General features: G+C 46.6%; 1 protein-coding gene across 3 annotated transcripts in view; it reads left to right on the top strand.

The window, feature by feature from the left end:
- Positions 1-23877, top strand: part of LOC135520360 (triple functional domain protein-like) — a 132479-nt gene that overhangs the window by 60697 nt on the left and 47905 nt on the right. For all 3 annotated transcript variants that reach the window (XM_064945849.1, XM_064945850.1, XM_064945851.1), the window contains 13 exons: positions 4667-4858; positions 6260-6391; positions 6628-6858; positions 8194-8316; positions 8467-8658; positions 11484-11653; positions 12025-12199; positions 18902-19097; positions 19963-20129; positions 21126-21245; positions 22103-22294; positions 22525-22789; positions 23015-23130. In XM_064945849.1, the coding sequence (XP_064801921.1) occupies positions 4667-4858; positions 6260-6391; positions 6628-6858; positions 8194-8316; positions 8467-8658; positions 11484-11653; positions 12025-12199; positions 18902-19097; positions 19963-20129; positions 21126-21245; positions 22103-22294; positions 22525-22789; positions 23015-23130 (2271 nt within the window). The remainder of the gene's footprint in view (positions 1-4666; positions 4859-6259; positions 6392-6627; positions 6859-8193; positions 8317-8466; positions 8659-11483; positions 11654-12024; positions 12200-18901; positions 19098-19962; positions 20130-21125; positions 21246-22102; positions 22295-22524; positions 22790-23014; positions 23131-23877) is intronic.

The following is a 23877-nucleotide window of genomic DNA, read 5'->3' as shown; positions in this document are numbered from 1 at the left end:
ATTGAGGCAGGGGGATCACCCAGACTTAGACCCAGCCCTGGTCACAGTCACACAGGCATTATTGTGCATGACTTAGCCATCAGTGTGCAGTGTCAACAATAGGCAGGGGGATTCTGAATCAGAGGGACTGACGCCTCCTTTTCCCCAGGATGCCATGCTTCCTGTTGACTAGAAAGACTATGTGACTGGCTGGATCATATTTGGGAGGTAGAGCTAGTTGCTGAGGATGATACTGTGAGGGTAAAATATGTGTGTGTGTGTTTGAAAGGGAAGATTATCACAATGGCTGGGGCTGATGATGATCATCTATGATTCTGTCATTTGTAACGTGCAAATGAAAGGTATGGAGATGTGATGGTCATCTGCCCCCTATGGTGTTGTTGTAATATTACACTCAATGGTTCCACTTTGGGGAGGAACGTGCCCTTGACTATTGACAAATTCAAAACCAGTTCAATAGAAAAGCAGATGGCCATCCGATAGCGGCACAATGGAAGCCTGTTTGAAACACATAATGGAAATGGTAATGCTTGAATGGACATGTGATGTCATTGTGGCCTAGTCTCCTAGTGTCACCTCTCTGTGTGAATATTAGAACAAGGTAAATATGAAATAAAAATAGACTTTCTGTCATGTTCCTTATTTTGGAGAACGCTAGCCAGTAACCCCAGGTGCTTCCTGTTCAAGACATTCTCCCCTCTCACCCTCTCAGAGACTGAGCCTAGGTGTGTGTCCCACATTACACCTTATTCCCTACATAGTGCACCACTTTTGACTAGAGCCATATGGACCCAAGTCAAAAGTAGTGCACTATATAGGGAATAGGGTGCCATTTGGAACTCAGCCTTGGGTTATTGGCATATGCCAAGTCCTCCATTACTGTGTCAGTCTCATTGATTAGTTCTTCCTGTTCCATCCTGATCCTATCTCCTATCTGTAATGTTGTCTGTTCGTTTACAATGGGGAAAAATGGAAACACTAACATTATCATGTTCACGTGTCGGACCAGTCCCTTTGGCGTAGACAAATAACTCTTGATTGCATTTGTTTAGAATTCCCCAAGTCTGGGATGTGGAGATGGAAAGCGGCCACACTTCATATCTTTGCCATGCAAAAATGGGCTTTGTGACAGCAGTATAAGTGCCAGTATTTTCCTCTGTGTACTGGACCCTCCCTGCTCTAAGTACTCAGTATGTGTGATGCTTGAGTTCTGTGGTATGCTGCTGTGTGGGTAAGCCTTGGTGGTGTATGTAATGTGATCAGTCAATGGATACTATGCAGAGGCCTGGCCCAGTGTTTACTTTCCCTTTAACCTGGGTCCTCCAGGAGTTTTACATTAGGCCTGCCCTCTGTCTAGCTCCCCCTGGCTAAGATACCATGCTGTCTGTCGTTTTACATTAGGCCTGCCCTCTGTCTAGCTCCCCCTGGCTAAGATACCATGCTGTCTGTCGTTTTACATTAGGCCTGCCCTCTGTCTAGCTCCCCTGGCTAAGATACCATGCTGTCTGTCGTTTTACATTAGGCCTGCCCTCTGTCTAGCTCCCCCTGGCTAAGATACCATGCTGTATGTCGTTTTACATTAGGCCTACCCTCTGTCTAGCTCCCCCTGGCTAAGATACCATGCTGTCTATCGTTTTACATTAGGCCTGCCCTCTGTCTAGCTCCCCCTGGCTAAGATACCATGCTGTATGTCGTTTTACATTAGGCCTACCCTCTGTCTAGCTCCCCCTGGCTAAGATACCATGCTGTCTATCGTTTTACATTAGGCCTGCCCTCTGCCTAGCTCCCCCTGGCTAAGATACCATGCTGTCTATCGTTTTACATTAGGCCTGCCCTCTGTCTAGCTCCCCCTGGCTAAGATACCATGCTGTCTGTCGTTTTACATTAGGCCTGCCCTCTGCCTAGCTCCCCCTGGCTAAGATACCATGCTGTCTGTCATTTTACATTAGGCCTGCCCTCTGCCTAGCTCCCCCTGGCTAAGATACCATGCTGTCTATCGTTTTACATTAGGCCTGCCCTCTGCCTAGCTCCCCCTGGCTAAGATACCATGCTGTCTGTCGTTTTACATTAGGCCTGCCCTCTGCCTAGCTCCCCCTGGCTAAGATACCATGCTGTCTGTCATTTTACATTAGGCCTGCCCTCTGCCTAGCTCCCCCTGGCTAAGATACCATGCTGTCTGTCGTTTTACATTAGGCCTGCCCTCTGCCTAGCTCCCCCTGGCTAAGATACCATGCTGTCTGTCGTTTTACATTAGGCCTGCCCTCTGCCTAGCTCCCCCTGGCTAAGATACCATGCTGCTTGTCGTTTGCATCCAGGAACGAAGCCATGTAGTGGAGAGAGACTGTTATTTAGCCTTACATTTGAATGCTTCACAGATGTCATCGGAGTCAGAGGCGTTTGTCGTTTTTCAGGAGGGCAGATGTCTTTATCTAGCCCAGCCCTGTGTGTGTCTGTTCTGCCTGTCTGTATGTCTGTCTGTTTGTCCGCTTGTGGTGTTCTCAACTCTCATCAGTTTAAAAAGTGTTTGCAGACAGACAGAGATGTTGAACATCGGTCCATTGATGTTCCCCTGCTATGGATTAGTATAATGAGGATTCACCCACCTCTTTTTCAGAGCACACTGCGGTTTTGCGTGATTCATTACAGCCTCTCATTTAGATAGAAGGGGTAATTGAATGCTAACAGTCCTGCATGTAAAATTGAATAATTCATTTGTGTTTGCTGATCTATGTCTTATCTTGTCACAACAGCTTTTAAAGGGACATGGTGTTGTTTTGGTGTTGTTTTGGTTTTAGTGTGCGAGTCGTAGAATGACACTGACAGTGTCAGGGAGGGTATCGATCCCTAACCGACAGATGTTAATTACCCAGCATGCCGTAGATCTCTACAGCAGGCAGCGAGAGCTCATCAACTGTGTGTGTGTGTCTACAGCTGGCAGCAAGAGCCCGTCTCCCATAAACACCTCATTAAACCATTGAGATAACGTTGTAGCTCTGACCACATCAAAGAGGAAGCCTACTAAAAAGGCTTCTCAAACAAGGGAAGCTTGGCCATTGTTGAGCTGTACTAGAGCCAATAGGACTGGAAAGTAATGACCACTGTTTTAGTACAGCACAGCCTGTGTGTGACTGTACCATACACTTGATCCCACTAGTCACTTTTCTTTGGACTGGAAGTTGTACTACTACAATCAAACCCATCCAAAGTGTTATGTTTTGAGCAGCAGGCAGGCAGTGAGCGGAGTGGTCTTAAGCCCTGTGATATGGGTGATAAAGGAGAGGGAGAAACTCATGACCTGTGACTGAACCTCTTTCTGTCTGGGTGGATCTCCTGCTATGCCCTCCATTTTCCGCACCTTCCATCCCCTTCTCTCTCCCACCCAGCCACACACAGTGTTGTGGGTGTCCGTCGGGGCTGGCTGGAGCTGGCTGGGTGGAAGCATGTGGACATGTGGTCAGACTAGAGGGACTTCCTCCTCTCCCACGGGTGTAGCCCCTCTGCTCCCCTCGGCTCGCTACGCTTCACATGATAACTAACATCAGCTGCCTGCTGCACACTCACCGTCACCTCCTTAATCTTTTGATTGGCTGCGTTTGTTGGTTCAGCAGTTGGGTGACCATTTTGAAATGTTGTAATGTAATTTACCATGAATCTCAATTGGGGTTTGTTCTTCACTGAAAATGCTCAATATTATTTTATTATGACTTCACTGATATTTTCACTTCTGGACACAATTTTGGCCATTCTATGTATTTTCTCAACAGGATGCAGCTTTGTTTGGTTTCACAATACAGGCACTTAGCACTATGATAGTAGTCCCCTTATTGTCTGTTTCCAGTTGACAGTTTACCTCCCCTCTGTTCACTGTAATGTAAGAGAGTAGAGGCCAAGGCTAGCTGGTGTTTTCGTTTGGACTGGAGGGGTTCTGTTCTCTTCTCAGTGAGTAATAGTCTCTCTGGGTGTTTGTTTTTGATTTGGACTTGGCTGTGTGTGTGTGTGTGTGTGTGTGTGTGTGTGTGTGTGTGTGTGTGTGTGTGTGTGTGTGTGTGTGTGTGTGTGTGTGTGTGTGTGTGTGTGTGTGTGTGTGTGTGTGTGTGTGTGTGTGTGTGTGTGTGTGTGTGTGTGTGTGTGTGTGTGTGTGTGAGTGAGTGTACAGTAGGTTGTGTTGTGTGTGTTCTGTGTTAACTTCTCACCAGCCTCCCAAGCCCTTACTATTGATGTAGGCCCTCATGTGGCCGGGTCTGTAGCCATTGCCCACCCTGTGCTGGTCTATGTCTTTCTATGTCTGTTTCCCTCCATTTAGGTCTGCCGGTCTGTCTGTGTCTGTGTTTCCTTCTCTCCCTGTCTCTGTCTGTCTTTATGCTTGTCCGTCTCCGCCCCTCTAAGTCTCCCTCCCTCCTCCCTTCCTGCCTGTCTGTGAAACCCTCCCTGTCGCCCTCCCTTTCTGTCTGTCTGTTACCCTGTTTGTCTGTCTCCCTCCCTCTAAGTCTCCTTCCCGCTCTATCTGTCTATGTAACTATTGGTAACACTTTTACTCCCCTCTCCTCACAGAATGTCTGTCATGTCCCCTCCCTCTCCTTACAGAATATCTATGTAACTAGTAACCTTGTCATGTCTTCTCCACTCTTACAGAATATCTAATATGTCTCCTCCACTCTCCTTCCAGAATGTCTATGTAAATATCAACCGCATCATGTCTGTGGGGAACCGGCTGTTGGAGTCTGGTCACTACGCATCGCAGCAGATCCAGCAGATCTCAGGTCAGTTGGAGCAGGAGTGGAAGGCCTTCGCTGCTGCCTTGGACGAACGCTCCACCCTACTGGAGATGTCTGCTGCCTTCCACCTGAAGGTGGACCAGGTGAGGAGGAAGCACACACACACACACACACGCACACACACACACACACACACACACACACACACACACACACACACACACACACACACACACACACACACACACACATTGTGATTTTCCAGATTGAACAGAAAAGGACCAAAACACTCTACTACCTGTTCCAGCGCTGTGCTCCTACAGAGACCCACACTCTTGTTATTTTCCTCTATCTGCCTCGTTTTACTCCCCCTCCTCTCTCTGTCTTTTCTTCCTGTCTGTATGTCTGTCTTACTCCTCCTCCCTCTCTCCGTAACCTCTCTGTCTTCTTCTCTCTTCACCTCTATTGTAGTGCATGAGGTCAGGTTGAAACCAGATGTCCAGAGTAGCAGGGTGGGCGGTATTGTTATAGACTACAGGTTTGTGTACCCTACTATCCCCAAGGATTTGAAGCTACTCCATGGATTGAATCTTACCCTGCTTTGGTAGAGGCCCATGTTATATATGGACTTAGTTGTTGTCATATGTTTTCCAACAAACTGATTCAGGTGGAGGTGTCATCTCTACTGTTTGCTTGTTTGCGGTTGGCATGTGAAGCTAAGTTTCAGTGCTGTGTGTGTCTGTGTTTGTTTACCATGGTTCTAGTGAAGCTGTGGTAAACTGAAACCTCTCTGTCAGTCTGGAGACAAAAGGGGGATGATTGAGGAGAAACACAAAGAGAGAGAGAGAGAGAGACGCACTGAAAAAATGAAATGAGATGATGCCTTTGTCTTTTATCTCTGCTCTCTTCATCCCTCCATTTCTAGAATAATCACTTGTTTTGTATCAGTATTCTCCTGAAGTGCCTCTACTTTCTGTTCTACTTTCCTCTCCTCCTCTCCCTGGCCAGCTCCCACAGGAACAGATGAAAATAGTTCCTATCTCTTAATGGCATTGTAGTACGCTGCTGGGATAATGCAGAGCTAATAATAATGTTAGCGAGGGCTGCCTGCAAGGCAATGTGTTGCTTTCCTCCCCTGCCATGAATGTGTAATTGACTGATTTACTAAACAGACAGAAAGGGAGGCAGACAGACGGAGACAGAGAGGGAGGGTTAGAAAGACGGAGACAGACACGAGGACAAGTATAAGTATTTTTCATTGCCTGTTTTTGATATGTACACGTTTGGGTATTTTAGAACAAGAGTGTTTTTGTGTGCACTCGTCACCGTGGTTGGATGATTGCACATACAAATTGTGTGGTACATTTAGGTATTCATGACGTTATTTAACCCTTCTAAAATAGAAAAGTGTTCAAGTAGTGGAACTAATGTGCCGTTTAGAATTAGCATAATATACCTTTAACCTGCTATTGGTTTTGATCTCTTTCATTTCTGTACCACACACCCCCTTCCGATTATCATTATAATGTGTGTGTCTCCTCCAGTACATGGGTAATGTGGAGCCGTGGTGTAAGGCGTGTGGAGAAGGAGACCTGCCCTCTGAGCTACAGGACTTGGAGAACACCATCCACCATCACACAGGACTCTATGAGCACATCACCACTGCCTACTCTGAGGTACTATGGGGCCTGCAGTCACTACACATTCTGGTGCCCAGTGCTCATGTACTGAAGGGATTAGTCAGTGATTAGCACTTTTTGTGTCATCGTGTTTTAAAGTCAAATAAATAGCATCTGCAACATGCACTAAAGTAATCCTGCATAATTCAGATTCATTTCTGTTTTCAAAGTTCATTGTCAACCTTTTCCCCACCTCACCTGGGATCTCTCCTATCTTCTCCTTTCCTCTCCAGGTGAGCCAAGACGGGAAGTCCCTATTGGACAAGCTGCAGCGGCCCCTGACCCCGGGTAGTGCTGATTCGCTGACGGCCTCGGCCAACTACTCCAAGGCGGTGCACCACGTACTGGACATCATCCACGAGGTGCTACACCACCAGAGACAACTGGAAAACATCTGGCAACACCGCAAGGTCCGGCTGCACCAGCGCCTGCAGCTCTGTGTCTTCCAACAGGACGTCCAGCAGGTACACACGCTTAGGAAGACGCAGGCACACACACTCACTCAAACACACAAACACAAACAAACACACAGAATACATAATACACAGATACTTTACCATCATTGTCAGAGATCACTATACTTATTGTACAGTGTTTTATTAATCTAAAACCTGTTTTTCATGCATGTTCAATGCCAAAGAGAACCGTGTTATAATTTTGCAGAGTACATTTCGCTGTCTCCACTTTCTTCAAAGCATTTTCAGTGGATCCTGGGGTTTCTGAGTGAAAACTTATCTGTGTGAGTTGCTGACAGACCCTTGTGATTAGGACTGAGCTGGTTTCTACTTCTCTGTGCCCTGTGGACATGCTCGTTATTCTCTGTATCTCTCTCTCTGTATCTCTCGCTCTCTCTCCTGCTCTCTCTCTCTCCTTCTCTCTCTCCTGATACGTACTAGTTGCCATGGTAATCCAATGTACTGCCATGTAATGTGTTGCGTGTTCCATATGTCCCATAGAATGATGCGCTCTAAGAGGAGAGACCTTGAAAAACCTCAATCAAAATCCTGTTGATTCTTCTATTCAGCAATAATAGTGAGATGAGGCAACTGGCCACCCATCTGTTCAATAAATAATAAGGCCGTTATTAACTGAGATATATTATCACAGTCCATAGAAAGGCTGACACGTTGGTCTGTAGTGGATTATGGATTTCTTCATCCATGTTTCCTTATTAAAAGTGCCAGGTTGTGTCCCAAATGACACCCTATTCCGTATATAGTGCACTACTGGGGGACCGTTTGAGACGCAGGCCCAGACTTGGCACAGTGATGCAGAGCAGAGGGTAGAGGGTGGGTCTGAACTGGGAAGGCATTATGTTATGGCAGTAGCCTTAGACAGAACAGGGCTGTCTCTAGAGCTGTCCCAGACACCGTTTGTTAAGTCCCAAAGCTCCCCCTTGTGGCGCAGCACATCATATCAGCTCATACAGTACATATCAATAACATCCCTGTTCATAGGCTAGTAGTCACTACACCTGGGTTCAACTAGTATCTGTTTTCTTGCAAATGCTTCAAGTATTTAATTGAGCCTGCATGGAGTTCTGGGTTTGTACTTTTGGGACTAGCCTATTTAATTGATTCCAATCTAGCCCGGCAGGCTCAATCAAACGCTCAACATATCTGATTCCAAGTAGCGACTATCCAAAGGCCCATCACTGGACAGAGATGTTGTCATCGAGCATGTGCTACATCTCTCTAGGGTCCTAATAACAGCCTTTATTAGACACGGCTCTGGCAAACCCTCTCTGTACTGGTGTATTTCAGTCTCTCACTCTCTCGCCCCTGTGTGTGTGTATGCAGGTGCTGGACTGGATAGAGAACCATGGTGAAGCCTTCCTCAGTAAGCATACCGGAGTGGGGAAGTCCCTACACAGAGCTCGGGCCCTACAGAAGAGACACGAGGACTTTGAGGAGGTGGCCCAGGTGAGCTGGGACACACACACACACACACACAGAAAAATAGTATTATATTTTGTGAACTTATTCATTTATATGTTATTAGCCGATATGTTCATATAATTACCTGTAATGTGGCAGTCCGCATAATGTCTCTTTTAATGTCCCCCTGTCCAGAACACCTATACTAACGCTGACAAGCTGCTAGAGGCAGCAGAGCAGCTGGCCCAGACAGGAGAATGTGATCCAGAGGAGATCTACCAGGCAGCCCACCAGCTAGAGGACCGCATCCAGGACTTTGTACGTCGCGTGGAGCAACGTAAGATCCTCCTGGACATGTCTGTGGCCTTCCATACTCACGTCAAAGAGGTACGAGCCTGGGTCCCCTTATAGGCTTATACAGTAGATCTGTACCTGTTGAAAAACAGTACTAATGAAAGTTATTGTTGTATTTGATATACAGTATGTCTCGAGTCAGAGTCTACTAAACTAAACCCTTTTAACTATTAAAGAAAGTTGTGTGTATTGAGACCTGCCAGGTAGCTGTTGTAATATTGATACCCCTCTAGAGGTGGTAATGACATCTGTTGTAGATGTTCTCATGGTAGGGCTGTGAGAGGGTTCTCCACTGCTCACCCTGAGGAAAGTTTAAATTCAACCTTTAAAGGAGTTCAACCTCCCCCCTCGTCCCAGCCCTGTTAGTGTTGTGAAAGAGATGACAGCCAGCCAAGGTAATAAGAGGTTTGATACAGGAGTTTAGTGGCATGAAGAATTTATTACATCAGTACTGCCACATAACACACCACCCACACACTGAAGAGTAGAAGTGTGAGTGTGTGTGCGTGTGTGCATGCATTATATGTTGTATTTATACAACGGCTGGGTCTAATCCTGAATGCTGATTGGTTAAAACCGCATTCCAGCCTGCGTCTATTCCATAAATTAGCACCGGCTAAATCTATGACGTTAAAATGCATATTTACTCTGTTCCATCTGCATGCGCAATCCACTGTCTCATCAGCCCAGCCAAGCAATTTATAAAAAGCATCTAGACATTATCTCACATTTCTTTTAGACAAGCATTTCGTTTTCAACAGAGGAGATATATATATACAACATTGTTTCAATATTCAAATTCGATCTCCAGCTCTCACATAGTAATGAATGGGTAGGGAGTTGAGAGTCAGGATGAGACAGACAGGCAGGCAGCTTTTTCAGCCAGTCGAAATCAAGAATCAGAATACATTTTATGGATATATACAAAGAAATATCAATAGAAACCAGGTCAAACGAAATGAAGTGCAGCTAGTTTGCAGTCTTTCTAGCTTCAGTTTGAAGTGATTGTGTTAGTTGTGCTGTTGGCTAGCTCCTCAGAACAACCGTGTCCTGATGAGAGAGCACACTTTCTATGCCAGGTGAAATTGCGCATCAGTAGCTCATTGTTATGGATGTCTCCAAATACATGTCACTAGAAAACAGCTTAAACAAATGCAAATCCAGCTACTTTGTTGTCATTCTGGCTGCACTGTTTGATGTGACTATAAATTAGCCGTTATTGGCAAGCTAGCAAGCAAGGGATAAGAATGTTTTCAGCCAGTATGGCAATGGAACGTTTAGGACAAACAACTGGGTCGCGTCCATGGATACAGAACAAAAAGACTTAATGACTGGGTCGCGTCTCTGCCATCCGAACTGATAGAACAAACGACCAGCCGGCTTGGGTAGCAACCCTAGATTTGTGTCGGGACTACATCTTGTGGAAGGATGAAATAGTATGAATAAATTCATCAAAATAACATTTTTAATTAAAATATGTAAATCATTATTTGAATATGTTGGTAACCCGTAATATAAAAGGGATAATGCCCCTGAAGCCGGTGTTTGGAGGATATATTGGCACGGTTTGCCAGCACTCTAACAACACCCCTGCCAATATATCCTCCAAACACCGGCTTCTCTGTCATCATCATCACAATGATATGTGTGTGTGTGCTGTGACAGTGGATGGGCTGCCCAAAGTGACACTGACACATAGGCATATTTTCCTGAGCGTAACACACATCTCCAACAGCCTAAACACAGTGCCTCCCTCCCCCTCTACTACTCTCATCTACTAGACTGGAGCCTAGAGCTATTGCCACAATTTAAGAAGCTGTTCTGTTTCTGAAATGCCTTCTATTCAAAGCTGTAATTTGTCATGCCTTTATTTGTGGTGAAGATTACATGTGTGTTGTGTTTGAAAGGTTTCCCTTGTAAGAAGGCAGACCTTTGGAATGAGTGTTTCTTCCCGTTGTTCAATGTTGTGGCTGAGAGAGAGGTGTCAGTTTTACCTATAGAGGTGGTTCTTCACTGTAGTCTCCTAAAAACAACATGAAGCTTTTATGAGAACGTTAACTTGCAGTCTGTGTTGTTTCAATCAATGTCATTTGTTTAGGCATTAATGAACAGCATTAACCTTTCTGTAAAGGTTCTGTGCCAGTGCGCTGTACTTTACTCTGCGTGCTGACATTGATATCATCTTTACAGTGCATGACTCACACAGTGGTTGGTGGTGGCCTGATATTCATATGAATTCATCATTTCTTTTATGTGTCCATATGGTGTAATAATACCCATCTGTTGTATAGAGGTGGTTGGATTAGGCCCAGTTCCAACTTTCCTCCTCTGTTTTTAGCCTGTGTTGTGTTTGCCTGCCTTTGTGTGTTAATATGGAAAAATAGAGCTGTATGAACTGGAACAAAACACATTTTGGGTCTCAAATGGCATCCTATTCCCTACATAGCACACTTTGAATTTTGAAAAGGGCCCTACGGGAGCTGCTTAAAAGTAATGCACTATATAGGGAAAAAGGGTGCCATTTGGGATGCATAGAAAAAAAGCAGTGGGAAGTAGTTGGGCAGGAAGGGTCCTACCTGCTGGTGCGGGTGCTTTAGTTTGGCCCACCCTGCCAATATAACCAGATGGTTAATCCTGCCACAATGCATCAATGCAGCTCCCTCCTTCACTCCTCTTTCTCTCCCTCTCTCCTCGGCTTTGTCCTTCTTTACCTGCCTCTCTGTGTGATAGCAGTCAGCTCCTTTACCTTTCTAGTGTGTTTGTAGCGTAACAAGTTGGTCTCGTGTGATTGGCCGGCAGACCTCTTACTGTACTTCTGATTGGCCACCTGTGCTGTCTGTCACTGTGTGCCCATGCAGCTGTGGACGTGGTTGGAGGAGCTGCAGAAGGAGCTGCTGGACGATGTGTATGCTGAGTCTGTGGAGGCGGTGCAAGACCTGATCAAACGCTTTGGCCAGCAACAACAGACCACCCTGCAGGCCACTGTCAACGTCATCAAGGAGGGGGAGGACCTCATCCAGCAGCTCAGGTAGCTCACAGCGCACTCATCCTCCATCCTAAATCAATCCCTTCTAGGCCCTACCCACCATAGAAATATGCTACCCCCTCTACTTTTGTAGATCTGAGCTAATTTACCAAGTAATAAAGGTAGTTTTGTGTTTATTTAGAACTGTTCAGCATTTTAGAGCAGGATCACTGTCCCCGTAGGCTGTATTTACCCTGCCGTTAAGAGGCAACAGAGGTGCATTTGAAGCTTCTAAGATCATGCCATCTAACACATAATTAAACTCTGCTAGCTGTTCCACCACCTACAGTGTTACATGTAATTCGTGACATTGAAACAAGGGTATTTAATGTGTTTGTTGACCTATCTAACCTCTGACTCTGGCCTCCACACAGGGACTCTGCTATCTCCAGTAACAAGACTCCCCACAACAGCTCCATGGCCCACATCCAGAGTGTCCTACAGCAGCTGGACGAGGCCCAGGCTCAGATGGAAGACCTATTTCAGGAGAGGAAGATCAAACTGGAACTCTTCCTGCAGCTACGCATCTTTGAGAGGGACGCCATCGACGTAAGTGGCCCCCATGTCCATGAAGTTCAGATCGATCAATCTCTCAATCAACCAATCTATCATGTCCTCTATTGCCCGTACATTGAGGGAAAAAAGTATTTGATCCCCTGCTGATTTTGTATGTTTGCCCACTGACAAAGAAATGATCAGTCTATAATTTTAATTGTAGGTTTATTTGAACAGTGAAAATACTGTACAAGTCTGGCTGTGGTCTCTTACCACACAGACTAGTGTGACTGCTGCACTACTATTGTGACATTACACCTTAGTGTGAGATGGGCTGCATGTGCAGACAGGCAAGAGGCAGTGTGTGCCAAGCACGGCTCGATATTTCATTCACTGACTGTAGGTTTGCACTTGGGAGAGACATGTGAGACATCTTTATGATAAAATGAATAGGAATATGAATGCAATGTCATGTGATTTGTTGTAATGTCAAACTGCACTGTAGTCTACTTACTGTGCCGAAAACGAAACGTCCTCCTCCTCTTTCCAATGACCCTGTTATTTCAACACAACACCAACACTTCAGGTATGTGCGTGCCTTGTTTCCCCTCACACACACACACACACACACACACACACACACACACACACACACACACACACACACACACACACACACACACACACACACACACACACACACACACACACACCTGAATTGTCGGTGTTGTGTTGCAATAACAGGGTCATTGGACAGAGGAGGAGGACGTTTTTCGTTTTCGGCAGATTCTATTCATTTTATCATAAAGATGTCTCACATGTCTCTCCCAAGTGGAAACCTACAGTCAGTGAATTAATTATCGAACCGTGCTTGGCACACACAGCCCCTTGCCTGTCTGCACATGCAGCCCATCTCACACTGAGGTGTAATGTCACAATAGTAGTGCAGCAGTCACACTAGTCTGTGTGGTAAGAGACCACAGCCAGACTGGTACAGTATTTTCACCTCAGAGTTGCAGCACAGTAAAGCCTTCACATTAGCTGTGATCTGTGGGAGGGACGGAGCGGTATGTCAGTCAGTCAGTCAATATGACACAGGAGAGAGGGAGGGAGAGGTTGTTTTCCTTCTTCTCCTCTTCACACCCCCGGGACGCTGTTCCTTCTTGGCTCCCAATGAGGGGTTTGGCAGCAACATGCTGGTTCAGGTTTGAGGTGAGGCAGAGGCATGGTACGCAGTGTCCCAGTCAGTCCCAGAGCAGGATTCCTGTCCTCACGGAGCCAGTCTCCTCTCCATGAGCCAGGAGGAGGGAAAGATGGTGTGTGTACTTAGACCCAGAGAGGGGTTTCTACTCTGCTTTGTGAGAGCAGCCCGGCCCGGTAAGTGGCTCCTGGCGCCTGGGAAGGAGGGAACGGGAGAGAAGAGGAGAGTGGCAGGGGAAGAAAAGATGTTAGAAGGACTAAAGGCTTTTGATTTTTATGCCTGGGATCTTTGCTTCGCTGTCATTCAGCCTTCTGTTATGTGCTTATGAGTTAAGTGAATATGACTCCTACAGAACAGTCAGCAAGACATTTTCAAGAGCAATTAGTGAGTTTGGGATTTTTGGAGTTGTAGCACTCTAGACTGGATCGTAATATTTTGAGAAGGGTTTTTGATAGGGCTAGGAATTGCTAGGGAACTCAAGATACAATATTATCACTTATTATCGCGATACTTAGGTGCTGATACGATATGTATTGAGATTTGCTACTGGGATTTTATTGCGATTTGACATTCCAAACATATTTCTCACTATATGTCTGCTGCAGAGGGACAAGAGAGAGACATGAGAAAACAAGTTTTGATCAGTCATGGAAATAAAGGAGCTGAAAACAAATTGGCTTCCAATTTAAAAAGAAGATGGAGAACAAGCTATGAAGGAAAAATACTGGAGATTTGGTGCAGGTACATCCAACTAGCACAAAAATAATATTGTCAAAACGACACGATACAATATATTGTCAAAAATAATAAACCGATATATAACTGTATCGAATTTCCCCATCACTAGTTTTTGAGCAGAATTGAGGAGAAATAATGTTGGAAGCATAGATGTCTTTTGATGTTGTATGTACATGTGTTTATATGGTTGTTAGTTTATATACTTGCTGAATACTTTGTGTCCACAGAGCAACTATTACCTGTACATTACAATGCTGATATTACCTTTTGTTAGACTTCTTTCTCAAATCTTAAAGCAGTGTTTTACTGGGGTTTCATCAGACCTTTGTTGCCTGTTTGCCTTATGCAAAGAATGGGCCGTTCTCAACCTCAGAAGTGCTGTATAATTAATGGTGTTTGTACCTGTCTGTGGTAGCAGCCATGACTCTCTTATATTGTAAAAGCAAAAGAAGAACTGTTCTGTTATTGACTGAGGTGGTATAGATCTCATTATTACAGCTTCTTGGATTACAAAAATATTTGTTTGATCGACAAGTATGACCGTTCAGGTCGCTTACTATAGAGCTCTGTCACATGTTTCAATCATAAACCATCTCAAAGATAGACAGAAAATACTTCTGCCAAGGAACTACTATTGCATGATGATAATCATGAGAAGCCAACAATCCACATCCTATATCTCCACAGGTCTATGTTTTGTTTATGTTAAAAACTATTATCATACTACATTGATCCAGTCATCAGATCACATAGGCTAGATCACAAAGGCTTGCTTTGCTGTTACATTATCTCCAGGTTAAGATCTTAAACAGTGATCAGCGATGGATATGGATCACAGCTGAATGGAGTTTGTGGTTAATTACTACCTCATTATAGTCTCTGACTTGTACATAAACAGTGAGAGTGTAACTACTAAGCCCACTGTAGCCCTTCCATGAAGCAGCCATACGCTCAGTGAGTTGGAGTTAGACCTATAGCCCTTACCACATGGAACCCTCCCCTCCACCTCCTCACTCACATGTTCACCTCCAGAGGACAGTGCAGTACAGTACTAGATAATACAGTACAGCACTAGATAATACAGTACAGTACTAGATAATACAGTACAGTACAGTAGTAGATCGTACAGTACAATACTAGATAATACAGTACAGTACTAGATAATACAGTACAGTACAGTACTAGATAATACAGTTCAGTACAGTACAGTACTAGATAATACAGTACAGTACAGTACTAGATAATACAGTTCAGTACAGTACAGTATTAGATCGTACAGTACAATACTAGATAATACAGTACAGTACAGTACTAGATAATACAGTACGGTACTAGATAATACACTACAGTACCTGAGGAGCAGAACAGAGGGTGCAGAGGGCCATCCGGAGGAAATGAAATGGCACAGTGGAGAGAATCAATAATTATTTGATTCGCAGTACTGCGGTTTTGAATTTAGCATTTTCCCATTCCTGACTTGGAACCCTCTCATTCTCCCGTTCCTGCCTCGGAACCCTCTCATTCTCCCGTTCCTGACTCACAACCCTCTCATTCTCCCGTTCCTGCCTCGGAACCCTCTCATTCTCCCGTTCCTGACTCACAACCCTCTCATTCTCCCGTTCCTGACTCACAACCCTCTCATTCTCCCGTTCCTGCCTCGGAACCCTCTCATTCTCCCGTTCCTGACTCACAACCCTCTCATTCTCCCGTTCCTGACTCACAACCCTCTCATTCTCCCGTTCCTGACTCACAACCCTCTCATTCTCCCGTTCCTGCCTCGGAACCCTCTCATTCTCCCGTTCCTGACTCACAACCCTCTCATTCTCCCGTTCCTGACTCACAACCCTCTCATTCTCCCGTTCCTGACTCACAACCCTCTCATTCTCCCGTTCCTGACTCACAACCCTCTCATTCTCCCGTTCCTGCCTCGGAACCCTCTCATTCTCCCGTTCCTGACTCACAACCCTCTCATTCTCCCGTTCCTGACTCACAACCCTCTCATTCTCCCGTTCCTGACTCACAACCCTCTCATTCTCCCGTTCCTGACTCACAACCCTCTCATTCTCCCGTTCCTGACTCACAACCCTCTCATTCTCCCGTTCCTGACTCACAACCCTCTCATTCTCCCGTTCCTGACTCACAACCCTCTCATTCTCCCGTTCCTGACTCACAACCCTCTCATTCTCCCGTTCCTGACTCACAACCCTCTCATTCTCCCGTTCCTGACTCACAACCCTCTCATTCTCCCGTTCCTGACTCACAACCCTCTCATTCTCCCGTTCCTGACTCACAACCCTCTCATTCTCCCGCTCCTGACTCACAACCCTCTCATTCTCCCGTTCCTGCCTCGGAACCCTCTCATTCTCCCGTTCCTGCCTCGGAACCCTCTCATTCTCCCGTTCCTGCCTCGGAACCCTCTCATTCTCCCGTTCCTGACTCGGAACCCTCTCATTCTCCCGTTCCTGACTCGGAACCCTCTCATTCTCCCGTTCCTGACTCACAACCCTCTCATTCTCCCGTTCCTGACTCACAACCCTCTCATTCTCCCGTTCCTGACTCACAACCCTCTCATTCTCCCGTTCCTGACTCACAACCCTCTCATTCTCCCATTCCTTTTCTGACTCCTTTTCTCTTCATTGTCAGATGCCTTGAGATTTGACATCACTGCTCATGTGAATGGATGCAGGCAGCTGTATGAGCCTCTCAATTTCCTCCCAGTCATTTGTTGTTTACTACGTCAGCTGGATAGCCAGCCACCACTACGTCAGCTGGATAGCCAGCCACCACTACATCTGCTGGGTAGCCAGCCACCACTACGTCAGCTGGATAGCCAGCCACCACTACGTCAGCTGGATAGCCAGCCACCACTACATCTGCTGGGTAGCCAGCCACCACTACGTCTGCTGGGTAGCCAGCCACCACTACGTCAGCTGGATAGCCAGCCACCACTACGTCAGCTGGATAGCCAGCCACCACTACGTCAGCTGGATAGCCAGCCACCACTACGTCAGCTGGATAGCCAGCCACCACTACGTCAGCTGGATAGCCAGCCACCACTACGTCAGCTGGATAGCCAGCCACCACTACGTCTGCTGGATAGCCAGCCACCACTACATCTGCTGGGTAGCCAGCCACCACTACGTCTGCTGGGTAGCCAGCCACCACTACGTCTGCTGGATAGCCAGCCACCACTACGCCTGCTGGGTAGCCAGCCACCACTACGCCTGCTGGATAGCCAGCCACCACTACGTCAGCTGGATAGCCAGCCACCACTACGTCTGCTGGGTAGCCAGCCACCACTACGCCTGCTGGATAGCCAGCCACCACTACGTCTGCTGGATAGCCAGCCACCACTACGTCTGCTGGATAGCCAGCCACCACTACGTCAGCTGGATAGCCAGCCACCACTACGTCAGCTGGATAGCCAGCCACCACTACGTCTGCTGGATAGCCAGCCACCACTACGTCTGCTGGGTAGCCAGCCACCACTACGTCTGCTGGATAGCCAGCCACCACTACGTCTGCTGGGTAGCCAGCCACCACTACGTCAGCTGGATAGCCAGCCACCACTACGTCAGCTGGATAGCCAGCCACCACTTTAGTTCATGACCCGTATTACTTTTCCATAGTTTCCCCTCGACGACCATCACTCTGGACGCCTTGAATTTCCCTCGGACACATTCTTTACATTTAGCTCTTCAGTATGTGGCTGAGCAGCAGCTGACTGGGATTGTGATCCATGTGTGGAATGGAGACTAGTGCCAGCTTGTCTCTCTCTGAAGCATCAGGAAAGCAATTCTGTAAAACAGATTCTGTAAAACAGATTTGTATTATATAAAGACAAATTGAAATGCTAAGCTAGTCATTGTGAGCAGCCATTATATTTCGGATAGGTTTGGCTACAAAAATAATCACCACCCGGCATCCACCCTCTTGGTCTTTGGTCACTACATTGATTGATTGATTGATTTTTACTTAATTCCAATGAATATGGAGGGCAACAGTGAAGCAGTGCTGTAGATTAGGTGAGGTAAGACCAGTCAGGCCCAGCCCAAACTGGCATCACAGAGAAATTACTGACAGAGTACCCATCACCGTGCCAGAGTGGATGGGCGTCATGATTCACCCTCCTTCAGCAAGTGTGCGTGGGTGGGTCCTTAAACAAGTGCTAACATCACAGGCAGACGCTCCATCTACAGTGTTGCCTACAGTCATGCCAGCTAGTCTGGGTAGTCCCTCTATAACCAAGGGAGAAGTGTATCATTCTAGGGAAAAGTAAACACTTAGCTACTGTCTCTAAGATCAGTTTGGCTGGTGTTTTGATATCATTACAAATCCTTTCATTCTGACGCCGATTTAGTTTCCACCCCTCTCAGGTCATATTCCACCTAGAGGGTTGGAATGATCATTTGTGTGTGTTTGTACATATGTTTGTCCTGTACGTGTTATGTCACTAGCAGTGACCTTTATTTCAGTCTAACTTACAGTGAACCCTGTGATCATTGTGTTTCTATGTCTATTTCTACCCTTCCATTGCAGTAGATAGTTTGTTGTTCAAATCAAATCAAATGTTATTGGGCTCATACACATGGTTAGCAGATGTTATTGTGAGTGTAGCGAAATGCTTGTGCTTCTAGTTCTGACAGTGCAGCAATATCTAACAAGTATTATCTAACAATACCACAACAAATACCAACAAATACCTAATGCAGTTGATAGTTTGTTGCTGCAGTTGATAGTTTGAGTATCTATAGATCCTCTATCGAGGACTATCCAAATGAAGTGTTAGCCCTTGTCCTTCCCTCACACACTCCCAGATCATCTCAGACCTGGAGTCGTGGAATGAGGAGCTGTCCCAGCAGATGGGTGAGTTTGATACAGAGGACCTGACGTTGGCAGAGCAGAGGCTCCAGCACCATGCTGACAAGGCCCTCACCATGAACAACCTGACCTTCGACGTCATCCACCAGGGACAGGAGCTGCTGCAGTACGTTACAGAGGTCCAGGCCAGCGGTGAGTAGTGGAGAAACACACACGGACGAATGCACACACATATTTTCTTTTCTGTCGTACACTCGCACACACTGACACATCGGATGGGCCGAAGCGCTGCTGCTGCTGCCAGGGCAGATGAGCTGTAAGCCGGGTCAGCTCAGCGTTGTGGGTGAGGAGATAGGGAGAGGGGAGGACTGGGGAGGGCCGTTTAACCCAGCTATCGGGCACTGGAGAGCTCAGCACAGTAGCGGCAGTAGGCCAAGGCCAGATGAGCAGATTTCACTGTAATCCTATGAACTCATGTCGCTGAGTAAAACCACTAGGCAGTGCTGCAGGACGACAGGCTGCATTGGCACACACACACACACACACACGTCAATGAGGAGATTTTGCATAATCGGAATGCATCCCAGAGTAGTTCTCTCCTGGACACCAAAGAGACAGACAGACACACAGTGCTTCCATGACAGACATGCTCTGTACTCCAGCAGCCCAATGCAGGTCTGGAACACAGGAGTGAAATGTAAGTAATATAATGTTAATGTCAGATTCGTTCCTGTGTGTCTGACTGTCTGGCCATACGGAGCTACTGATGTATGTCTGTATGCTTACCTGACTGTCAATCTTTTACATGTAGTCGAGACTGATTGTTTTGTATGAGGAGAGAGAGAGACCTTGCTTCTCTCTTTTAATATTTTTGTTAGGCTTGGGTTGCATAATGGCTCTTGTTCTTTGTGTTGTTTTCAGGATATGCTACAGTAGCTAATGAGCTCTCACCCTCTCCTTCCTTCTCGCTCTCCTTCTCTCTGTCTCCCTCTCTGTTTCTCTCTCGCTCTCTTTCTCTCTGTCTCTCTCTCTGCACCCCCCCCCTCTCTTCCTCCAGGTGTGGAGTTGCTGTGTGACAGGGATGTGGACATGGCTACACGTGTTCAGGACCTGCTGGAGTTCCTCCATGAGAAGCAGCAGGAGCTGGACGTGGCGGCCGAGCAGCACAGGAGGCACCTGGAACAGTGTGTCCAGCTACGCCACCTTCAGGCCGAGGTCAAACAGGTAAACACACGTCATTCTCTCTCTCTGTCTCCCTCTTCTACTTGTGGGTTCTCTCTCTCTCTTACTTTTGTTCTTTCTCTCTCTCTCTCTCTCTCTCTCTCTCTCTCTCTCTCTCTCTCTCTCTCTCTCCTAAGACTGAAACACTGCAATGTGTGCTGGTTAAGTAGAGCAGTCCTTTAGAGATGACCAACGGCCCAAAAATGAGTGAAAGAGAAACTAGGCCAGCAGGAGCATCATCTGTTAATCTTATTCTGTTTATTAATTTATTTATTTTTCCTCATTCGGTCATCGTTGTAGAGCGAGAGATTACTCGTGTCCTGGAAGGGAAGAGAGGCCTATGTGTGTTTTTGTGGCTATAAGCTGAGAGAGCAGGCCAGGCAGAATACAACAGCAGTAGTTCTGTCTGTCTGTTACTCACTGAGCAGCGTTTAGCCTCTTCCCTCACACAGCCGCTATGCTGAGCTAGGAGTTTGGCAGCAGTGATAGCACAGAGCATGTGTCAGATACACAGCAGGTGTGCAGTGCTGACTCAGAGCGGAGCCCGGAGGAGGAGACGGTGTGGAATCCTCCCTGGGGCCTCCTCCCTGGGGCCTCTGGCAGGCCGTCCCTGTGAGGACAAAGAGAAGGGTGGGAGGGGGAGAGGTGGGGAGGCGAAAGGGTCGTGGTTGACGTGTCACAGCTGACTTGACCTTGCCTGACGCTTGATGCATACCCTTGTGTGTGTGTGTGTATCAGGGTGGTGACAACATGGTGGGTTAGGCCTGTATACTGGAGGTTGTGCTTATCTGTGATGATGAGTCTTTATTACCACGTCCATTATCAACGTGTCTGCGGTTAATGTAGGTGCTGTGTGTGTGACTGTTTATCTTAGTCTGACCCATGACTGTTCGTGTGTGTTCGTGTGTGTGTGTGTGTGTGTGTGTGTGTGTGTGTGTGTGTGTGTGTGTGTGTGTGTGTGTGTGTGTGTGTGTGTGTGTGTGTGTGTGTGTGTTTCAGGTGTTGGGTTGGATCCGTAATGGAGAGTCCATGCTGAATGCAGGTCTGATCACAGCCAGCTCTCTACAGGAGGCAGAACAGCTACAGAAGGAACACGAGCAATTCCAACATGCCATAGAGGTAACTCTCTGTTCCATCTCTCTCATGTATTCCTCTTTTTCTCCATCCCTCTCCACTCCTTCTCTTCCTCTTCCTCTTTTCCTCCTCTCTGTGAACCTACCCGTGACCCCACTTTCCGAGGATGTCTCAGGGAGAGTGGGATATGTAAAAAACACACTTCCGTTTCACACATGCATATTAATACACACATGTGAAATAGGACAAATATAAACACCCAGCAAATTCTTATTATTTTCCTCATCTCCATCCCCCTCGTACTCCTCTCCTCTCCTACTTCTCTCTCATTCTCCTCTTGCTCTTTTCCTTGCTTCTACCCTCCTGTATAAAGGACACACCTCAGTAAAAACGCAAACCTCCCCCACTCCTTGTTTCATCCTGTATTCATCATAAATCACCCCCTTCTCTGTCTTTCACCAGAAACAGGCCCCTGATTTCACCCCAGAACATTTCCTCTGAGCAGGGCTCATTTTAAATGCAGCCGTACTGTATAAAGGACTACATTCTGCAGGGCTGAGATTATGCAGGTTTCTGGAGTCATCTACTCACTGTGGAAGGAGAGGAAAAAACACTGTTGGAGATGATTAGTCCCAGTTACTCGATCGATTTGATTATGGGATTGTAATGATATTGTCTAATGCTGTGGTATGTTAACAGTCATGGTAGCAGAAGCCAGGTAGAAGAGTCACATGGTGAAGAACACAGACTCCTTTCCTGTAGCCGTAGCCTCCAATCACATTCCTCCGTGTTCTGGTGAAAATTTGAAGATGTTAATGTGAACAATATTTATGAAGTGGAAACACTTTTATTAATCACCTCCCTCCCTCTCTCTCTCTTCCTCTCTCTCTCCCTCTCCTCAGAAAACCCACCAGAGTGCATTGCAGGTGCAGCAGAAGGCTGAGGCCCTGCTCCAAGCCAACCACTACGACATGGACATGATCCGGGACTGTGCAGAGAAGGTGGCCGACCACTGGCAGCAGCTCATGCTCAAAATGGAGGACCGGCTCAAACTGGTCAACGCCTCTGTAGCCTTCTACAAGACTTCCGAGCAGGTGGGTGGGACATCGCTAACTGTTTCCATGGCAACCCGCCAGAGGAGGCCCATTGGCCCCTAGCCCAGTAACATGTCCCAGATTAGGGTATATTAACCACTCTAGATAAGGTGGTATTATATGGTATTACACTGCAGTTTGCCATGTATTTGAGTTCATGTACTTAGTGTGGGCTCTGTGGTGCATTGTGGGTAGTGTAGTTTTGACCTGTGCTGTGTGCTGCTCTGTAGGTGTGCAGTGTGCTGGAGAGCCTGGAGCAGGAGTATAAGCGTGAGGAGGACTGGTGTGGGGGAGCTGATAAACTGGGCCCTAACAGTGAGTCAGACCATGTCACACCCATGATCAGCAAACACCTGGAGCAGAAGGAGGCCTTCCTCAAGGCTTGTACACTAGCAAGGCGAAACGCTGACGTCTTCCTGAAGTACCTGCACAGAAACAGTGTCAACATGCCAGGGATGCTGTCTCACGTCAAGGCTCCTGAAACACAGGTCAAAAGTAAGTGGCTCTTTTTTCCTTCCCAATCAAATACACATCGTTTTTTACTGTGGTGTTCCTTTCAGTTGCCCTCTTCTTTTAGACAGATGGGATGTGTCCCAAATAGCCCCCTATTCCCTCTATAGTGCACTACTTAAGTGCTTTAGTAGTAGACTGTAGGACTAGCTGGCCTTTTGTGACATAGCCATGGTTTAAATGATAACGTGTCTCTTGTGGTTTTGTCAGACATCTTGAATGAGCTGCTCCAGAGAGAGAACCGGGTGCTGCACTTCTGGACAATGAGGAAGAGGAGACTGGACCAGTGTCAGCAGTATGTGGTGTTTGAACGCAGTGCCAAGCAGGTCAGTGCTGCTCCTCAAGGAGAACTATACCAGAACAGTAACATTCATGACTTCAACAACACAGTCACATAGACAGAGTCAACACAAGCTATAAAAGTAGACGGTCATACTATACCATACAACCATTTTGAACCCTGTGCAAACTGCTCAACTAAGCACCGGTTAGACTAATGTTTTGACCAAACCAAAGCCTCCAAATCTGGTTTCGTTCCCATTCAGTGATGTTTTTGGAGAGGAATTGGGAATGAGGTAGACTGGTAACAGCACAACGGTAGTGTTACCACAGCTATAATTACATGCCTTACATTTTAACACTGGCTTATTGTAGTACAGTGTCTTTCCTCTCCTCATTCTCTCCAAAACGTCTCCTCTCATGTAGTCAGTGCTGATTGACGGACCGAATGTGTGCAGCAGAGCAGGCTGAAGTATATATCAATTGGAGCCTGTTTGCGCCCCCATGTGGGCTGGTGTTAGCATTACACTGGTCTGGAGAGGCAGCAGTGAAGAGTGCATCTTCCTATCCCCTCGTAGGTGTCAAATGTATAGAATGGTGTAAGGAGCCCACAATATAAGCTTGTTTTACTGTAATGTTTGTAAACAACTTCATTGTAAACAAACACTGTATAGCCTAACAACATGGGTAAACTATATGTCAGTCCCTGCATCCATAGCTCTGTCTACGAATTTGAGAGTGGTTACATTTCTCTAGTCTCATCCCTCATTTGGTTAGCAAAACAGGGGCAGGGA

Source organism: Oncorhynchus masou, chromosome 29 (genome assembly GCF_036934945.1).
Source record: "Oncorhynchus masou masou isolate Uvic2021 chromosome 29, UVic_Omas_1.1, whole genome shotgun sequence".
Lineage (NCBI taxonomy): Eukaryota > Metazoa > Chordata > Actinopteri > Salmoniformes > Salmonidae > Oncorhynchus > Oncorhynchus masou.
The sequence above is the reverse complement of the archived record's forward strand: the minus strand, read 5'-3'. Positions and strand labels throughout refer to the sequence as shown.